Genomic DNA, 8096 nt, shown 5'->3' with positions numbered 1-8096 from the left:
GCTGGAGATAGGGCCCAGCAAAGGGGCTCGACCACAGAAGACTACCTCTGATTCACGGCAGCAGAAGAAGCCGTATGATAGGCCACAGAGCTCGGCTAAGAAACTATAGTGCTACAACTGTGGTGGGGAGCATTATCGGAGGGATTGTCCAAAACCCTCAGGTAGTTTCAGTGGTGGTGGTGGTGGTAGCACTGGCAAGTGCTACGTTTGTGATCAGACGGGTCATTTTGCACGACACTGCCCGAATAAGAAACCAGCTGGAGGTGGACCAGCGAAGAAACCAGTAGGGGATCGACCTAGAGCCCCTGGTCGTGTTTTTGCCTTGATGACTACCGAGGCCGCCCAGTCAGGTAACCTAGTGCAGACTACTTGTTTGTTATTTGACCATGAAGTTGTTGTGTTGTATGACTCAAGAGCTACCCATTCATTTGTATCCAATGAATGTGTGAGGAGGCTCGGTCTAGTGATGCGAGAGCTGGCGTGCGAGTTAATTGTTGCGACACCAGCATCTAGAGAGGTATCCACCACGTCTATTTGTGTGGGATGCCCTATAGAGGTGGCAGGCCGCAAGTTCAAGGTGAATCTCATCTGTTTACCAATGGAGGGGTTAAATGTAACATCCCTAAGGAATATTACTTTGAAAATATCATAAACAATTAATTAAATGAAATTAAATATGATAATATAAAAATTATTCCTCATTTATATATGCATGTTCCCAAAACGTGGGAAAATTAAAGTTGTAAAGTCAAATCATTGTACCGTTTAACAGTTCAAAAACATTACAACTTATAAAAGCCAAAAATGGCTAATGTTCCAAAACATAAGTACATCAAAAATTCAAATCTTCAAAAGCCCATAACATGATCCCGCTCTCCAATCTCAAGCGTCTCCTGGCTCACTTGTCAAAACATCTGCTCCTGGATAATAAATCATTTGATCATCGCCACACACACACAGATAGGGTGAGCTATGCATATTAAACAAATTAAATATGATACCCATCCCAATAAAAATTTACTAGTAAATGTTAATTACAAATTATCCACCCTTGATCTCAGATTCCTTCCTGAGTCACATGCATGAAACTAGGTCCTGGGATTTTCACTATGCTTCCACGATACTATCCATTTTGTGGTCCAACCCTACGAGCCAATCCTGCTCATAGTCCAACCCTACAGACTCCTCGCCTGTTGTAACACATCCAAGCTCACTCAACTTGGACCCTGGCACGCACGCAATCACCATACTATGGACTCCTCGCCCAATAGTAGCCGACGGGAACTCAACTAGTTCCATGCCCATCATGCGTTCAACCGCTCAAGCACATCCCAGACCCCTATTGGACTTAGCCCATCAAGCCCAAGCACAAAAGAAGCGAACTTAGTCCTTCAAGTCCACTAATCAAGCAAAAGAAGACAATTATACAGCCATGCAAACCGCTTGGTACCGCCTAGACACCGCTAAGCGGATACTGACCGAAAACCGCCTGGCGGTCACACCCCTACCGCCAGGCGATACGGCCCAGACAGGACCCGTAATTCTCCATCACCGCCTGGCAGAGACCACCCTTCCGCTAGGCGCCTAGCGCTAACAGTGGCCACTGCCACTGGTTTTCACTCTACCACCAGGCAGTACACCCCGCACCGCCAGACGCTATACCAGTAGCGCAAGGCTACTGGTTTTTGGTCCTTTTTACAGGTCTTAATAGACTCCCATTTACACAATGTTTTAGCACACATACATTCATAGCATTACAATACATGCATCAAACCAAAATGATATATGTACAATTATCTAAACCCAAGTCTTAATCATCACATTTCAATATATTGCATAAATCAATATAAGAACAAGCCCTCTGGTTTAATTAGTATGCTCACCACTTATCCCAATACAAGGTCTATCGTATATTGATCTTCTCAGATTTCATTTACCCTTAAGTCATTCCGCAACTTAATCCTTAGCCCCCACATGTTGGTATATTCACTCAATTCCAAAGAAAGAAATTTACTGACTATTGCCCCAAATCCCCCAGAATTTTCCCCCGTAACCCTCGATAACGCATTTTTCAGCAACGTCACCAGAACATCCTCACCTCTGATGCGTCGCCTGGCGGGCACCCAAGAGCCATCATGCGGTTCATACCAGTTTCACACCCAGTCCCATTTTCCAGCATTCACAGTGTTCACGACTAACCCAAATTCATTTTTCATTGAGTCTAACATGATTTCACTTCCACACAACAACCAAATTTCATATCTTAATTACGTTAACTTCTATTCCCCCATCAACACAACTCACTACGGCGATCTTCCCTGTTTTCCCATTATAAATCCTCATGAACCCTAAATTCCAATTCCATTAAAATTAACGTATTAATCCACCAATTACAAATTTTTTTACAGTTGATAATCCATCATACCAACCACATTCGAATCCCAGTATTCTTCCCAAGCCCCGCACACCACGAGAATAAGAAAAATCAGAAGAAATTGGGCAACCTAGTATGTGTTGCCTGGCGGACTACCCTTAGCCGCCAGGCAGTGCATGGCAGAACCCAAAAAAAGAACGTTGGGAGCATGAGCCGCCTGACGGGCCTTCAATGCCGCCAGGCGGTTTCTGGAAATTTTCCAGAATTTCGCCAAAATCCATCCCAACCTAGATCATACATTACATCAATCAATACAACACGAAAAACACACAATTAGCATTAAACAGACAAGTAAGAGCTCCCCTAACCTGGATTAAAGCCTTCCCCAGGTATTCTTCTACTTCTTTCCTTGAACTCCAATTGGTCTCCCTTGTCTTCTCTCAATTCAGCCCCTTTCCAACACCCAAACCTCACCTTTCAACCTTAATTTCGTACTGTCTTTGTAACCTCACAATATTCTCTGCAGAAACCTTTCTCTTCTCTCACAATTAGGCTTTTTAGGGGTGTTTTAATGGTGGCCTAATACTCTAAAACGAAAATAGCATTAAGCAGGGGGTAATGACCATTCAAGCTCACTAATTGGCTTGCTTTTCCAGCTACCCTTAACTGATACTTCTGCTAGGGTTTTTCCTTAACCCTTTAACTTCAAATCAAAACCAAAAATGACAAAAATAGAGTTTCATTTGGGTCTTCCAAGGTTTGAACCCACACCCATGCACATGCTAACTCAATGCCTAACCAATGCAACCAATTCATATTTCATACTAACCAATACAATTCAATAATTATAAAAATCCACAACACGTTTTAATATACACAAAAATAATATTGATTTAATAACACACAAAAATAACATACATAGGACTCGAACCCAAGTCCTCTCACACAAACCAAGTACTCTCAACCACTTGAGCTAGTACTTTTCCACGTCATACACCCCGCATTTATTACCTTAAAGGTTCTCTTTACCCACATTTATCCAATAATTACTTAATTAATTATTTAATTTTTTCCCGAGTCTTACATTAGACGTGCTTCTGGGTATGGATTGGTTGGCCAGCAACCATGTGATGATTGATTGTGGGCAATGCAGGGTGGTGTCTCCAACCAAGTAGAGAAGGAGATTGAAGCGGGGGCTACGTGTTTTATGATAGTAGCTCAAACGGAGAAGAAAAGTACTATAGAGAAGATTAGTCTGATTCCTGTGGTAGATGAATACGCAGATGTCTTCTCTGACGAAATCCTAGAGTTGCCACCAAGCAGGGATGTTGATTTCACCATTAATCTCATTCCTGAGGCTGGCCCATTATCTATGGCACCATATCGGATGGCACCAGCTGAGTTGGCAGAGTTGAAGAAGCAGATTGAGGATCTGCTTGAGAAGAACTTTATTCGGCCGAGTGCATCACCATGGGGGGCGCCGGTATTACTTGTGAAAAAGAAGGATGGCAGTTCCAGGTTGTGTGTTGACTATCGGCAATTGAATAAATTAACAATCAAGAATAAGTACCCACTACCGAGGATTGATGATCTATTGGACCAGTTAAGGGGAGCAGCTGTGTTATCTAAGATTGACTTAAGGTCTGGATACCATCAGATCTTAGTCAAACCTGAGGATGTGTAGAAGACCGCATTCAGGTCTCGCTACGGCCACTATGAGTATGTGGTGATGCCGTTTGGGGTGACGAATGCGCCAGCTATATTCATGGACTACATGAATAGGATATTTCGGCCGTATCTAGATCAGTTTGTTGTTGTATTTATAGACAACATACTGATATATTCTGAGAATAAAGAAGAACACGCAGATCATCTGCGAATGGTATTAGAGGTACTCAGGGAGCATAAGCTTTATGGGAAGTTATCAAAGTGTGAGTTTTGGCTCGATGAGGTGCAGTTCTTGGGCCATGTAATCTCAGCTCAAGGAATCTCGGTGGACCCAGCAAAGATTGAAACGATGTTGAAGTGGGAAACTGTGACTGAGGTGAGAAGCTTCTTGGGCCTGGCAGGGTATTACAGGCGCTTTGTGGAAGGGTTCTCCAAGATGGTGAGTCCATTGACTCAACTCACCAAGAAGGACCAACCTTTTTCTTGGACAGACGAGTGCGAGGTCTGTTTTGAGGATATGAAGAGAAGATTGACCACTGCACCAATCTTAGCTATCCCAAATACAGCCAAGATGTTTGAGGTGTACTACGATGCTTCATACTAGGGTTTGGGGTGTGTGTTGATGCAGGAGAAACGACCTGTTGCTTATGCATCTCGCCAGTTGAAAGTACACGAAAAGAACTACCCCACACATGATTTGGAGCTATGATGATGAAAGAATTGGAGCTTATAGAGAAACTGCGAGATATGAACTTGAACCTATACACAGGTGTTGATCACATACGGTGCAGCATGTTACAAATCACTAATGAGTTCTTGGATAAGGTCAGGGAGGAACAGGGTAAAGATCAAGAACTGCAACAGATTGTGAGTGAGTTAGGTACCGAGAAGAGAAAAGACTTCAGGATGGGCATAGATGGTATCCTGAGATTCAGAGAGAGGGTGTGTGTACCTCGCAGTCGGGTTTTGAGAAAGATGCTCTTGGATGAAGGGCATAAGAGTCGTCTTAGCATACATCCAGGTATGACTAAGATGTATAAGGACTTGAAAGCGACGTTCTGGTGGACGGGTATGAAGACTGATGTGGCCGACTATGTTGCCTCTTGTTTAGTATGCCAGAAGGCGAAAATTGAGCACCAGAGACCGGGTGGTACGTTGGAGCCTCTTGACATTCCCTAGTGGAAATGGGACAGCATTTCCATGGATTTTGTCATGCACTTGCCACGGTTTGTGAGAGGACATGACTCGATCTGGGTTATTGTAGACAGATTGACGAAGTGTGCTCATTTCCTACCAATCAATCAGAAGATGTCATTGGATAAGCTGGCAGAGTTATATGTCAGGGAGATCGTTAGACTTCATGGTGTGCCAGCGAGTATTGTGTCAGATAGGGATCTGAGGTTCACTTCCAGGTTTTGGCAGTCTTTGCAGAATGCCTTAGGCACGCAGCTGAGAATGAGCTTGGCATATCATCCTCAGACTGATGGGCAGTCTGAGAGAACTATACAGTCACTAGAGGATCTACTGAGGACTTGTGTGTTGGATCACCTGGGTACGTGGAGTGATATGTTGCCCTTGGTGGAGTTCACGTACAATAATAACTACCATTCCAGCATTGGGATGGCACCATACGAGGCATTGTATGGTAGGAGATGCAGAACTGCGTTGTGTTGGCAACAAGATGGAGAGTCTGTGGTGTTCGGGCCAGAATTCCTGCAGTAGACTACTAAGAGGGTAAGAGTGATCCAAGATCGGATGCGAGCAACTCAAAGTCGGCAGAAATCCTACGCCGATAAGAGGAAGAGGCCACTCGAGTTTGAGGCTGGTGACCATGTATTTCTCAGGGTTACACCTACAGCAGGCATAGGGAGAGCTCTGAAATCGAGGAAGTTGACCCCTCGATTCATTAGCCCCTATCAGATTACAAGAAGGATCGGACCAGCCGCGTACGAGATTGCCTTGCCACCACACTTGGCAAATCTGCACAACGTCTTCCATGTTTCACAACTGAGGAAAGACGTGGCAGATCCTAGTCATGTGCTGGAGCAGGATGATGTCCAGGTGCGTGAGGATCTGACTATGGGAGTTGGACCAGTGAGAATCTTGGATTCTCAAGTGAAGCAGCTCAAAGGGAAGGAGATCGGAACGGTGAAGGTGCTCTGGGATGAGGCAACTCAGGAAATGACATGGGAGATGGAGGATGTCATGAGGAAGTCTTACCCTCATCTTTTCGCTGGTTCTCTTTTTCGAGGACGAAAAATTCTAAAGGTAGGAGTAATGTAAGATCCACATAAATTAATTAATTAATTAATGCGGATGAGTTGTGCATTTATGACATTAATTTCTGTTATGTGTGACATGGAAAAGTACTAGCTCAAGTGGTTGAGAGTACTTTGATTGTGTGAGAGGACTTGGGTTCGAGTCCTATGTATGCCAATTATGTGTATTTTGTTATTAATGTTTTAATAATATGTTGGGCCACACTCAGTATGAGATATTGCTTGAATTGTATGTGTTAGCAAGAAACATGGGTTGGTCTGATGGTTTAGAGTTTATTTAACTTTGGCATGGTGTGGGTTCGAACCTTGGTGGACTCAAATTTAACTTTCTTTTTGCTAAAAAGTTAGTGTGGCTTGAATATGAAAGGGGTAGAGACAACCCTAACAGAGCCATTTGGGAGTGGTATTTTCTGAGAAGTTTAGAAAGAGTGCGAAGATTGAGAGTGAATAGTGAGGTCTGAAGCGATCGAGAGCCATTTGGGAGAGAAGCTAAGAGAGGGCATTGGTGTTCCGGGAAAAGTTCCCAAAATCAAGTTTTAAGCAAAGGATTTTTCAGGTTAAGGGAGAGAAGCTAAGAGAGGGCATTGGTGTTCCGGGAAAAGTTCCCAAAATCAAGTTTTAAGCAAAGGATTTTTCAGGTTAGGGGAGCTGAACCCGAATTTTCGTTTAAACTATTGTATGCTTGTGATTCTAATATGTTTTGTACCATGAATTCGTGCTGTAAGGGGTGAGATTTGGGGTTTATGAGTTTGGTACTATTTTATTGAAAATGTAACCTAAGTTTCTGAATATAATGGATTCATGCACGGGCTAGGATGAAAATTGTGTTAAATTGGAAGTTTGTGAACCTTTTAGAGTCAAGAATTATGCCCATGTGTTGTTGCAATATGTGTACACTGTTCTGATATGTTTTGGAGTGTTGAATTGGGCATGGTTGCTAGTGTGCGTGCGTGAACAGATTTGAGGTCTGCATTTCTCGCTCAGGCGAGCCAGGCTCGCCTAGGCGAGAGTGGCAGAGGGGAAATCCTTGTGTTACGTGATCATCTCGCGCAGGCGAGGGGGTCTGATCCTGAGCGACAGGTCATCTCGCTTAGGCGAACGTGTCTCGCTCAAGCAAGGATACACGCATGTTGAAGCGTGCTATTGGGGACGTCTCGCTCAGGCGAGATTTCGAGGGTGACTTGTGCTGTTTGGTAGGACTCGTCGCTTGGACGAGATGAATTATGATTCTAGACGAGCGAGGGTCTCGCCCAAGCGAGGGTGAGCTCGTTTAAGCGAGAGTACGTGTTCTGCAGAGCTTCTAGAGGCTCGCCCAAGCTAGTGGATCTAGCTTAAGCGAGATAGGCTGGATTGGCGGAACAAAGGCTTTTGGCCTAAGTGAGCAAAGGTGTTATTGAGCGTTCAAGGCCTGACTTATTATTGTATTGACGAAAATCGTAATGAGTGGTTTATAAGGCTTCTAAAGTAATCCTGATGGTGGGCTTGCTGATGTTCCATGGGTTATGGCCCGGAACGTATCTTTGAGTTGTGGCTCAGGATAGGGGTTAAGCACGTGGCATTCTATGGGTTGTAGCCCAGAATGACTTCCCTTGAGTTGTGGCTCAGGATAGCGGATGAACACGAGGAACCTTGAGTTGTGGCTCGGGTTGGCGAGTGTGCCAGTGTGAGTGTGCTGGTTGTGGCCAGTACGGATGGGTCCAAATGGATTGCCCTCCTCAGTGGTTGCTGATGTGTTTGGTAGTCTTGGGACGTTACGGACTATGTTCGTATTTGGG

The 8096-nt window shown here is 44.3% G+C and overlaps 2 protein-coding genes across 2 annotated transcripts; both read left to right on the top strand.

Annotated features, from left to right (window-relative positions):
- The first annotated feature begins 4103 nt into the window (after positions 1-4103).
- On the top strand, positions 4104-4646 carry LOC114188063 (uncharacterized mitochondrial protein AtMg00860-like). Its single transcript, XM_028076565.1, has one exon. It carries the CDS (start codon positions 4104-4106, stop codon positions 4644-4646), a length of 543 nt encoding a protein of 180 aa, XP_027932366.1.
- A 1151-nt stretch (positions 4647-5797) lies between these two features.
- Positions 5798-6325, top strand: LOC114188055. The gene has a single exon (XM_028076554.1). The coding sequence runs from the start codon at positions 5798-5800 to the stop codon at positions 6323-6325; it is 528 nt and encodes a 175-aa protein (XP_027932355.1).
- Positions 6326-8096: the final 1771 nt, after the last annotated feature.

Source organism: Vigna unguiculata, chromosome 1 (genome assembly GCF_004118075.2).
Source record: "Vigna unguiculata cultivar IT97K-499-35 chromosome 1, ASM411807v1, whole genome shotgun sequence".
Taxonomy (NCBI): Eukaryota; Viridiplantae; Streptophyta; class Magnoliopsida; order Fabales; family Fabaceae; genus Vigna; species Vigna unguiculata.
Note: the sequence above shows the minus strand (reverse complement) of the source record. Positions and strands in the feature narration are given on the sequence as shown.

Coding starts and splice junctions, on each gene's coding strand:
- LOC114188063 (XM_028076565.1), top strand. CDS start 4,104: ATGCCGTTTGGGGTGACGAATGCGCCAGCTATATTCATGGACTACATG.
- LOC114188055 (XM_028076554.1), top strand. CDS start 5,798: ATGCGAGCAACTCAAAGTCGGCAGAAATCCTACGCCGATAAGAGGAAG.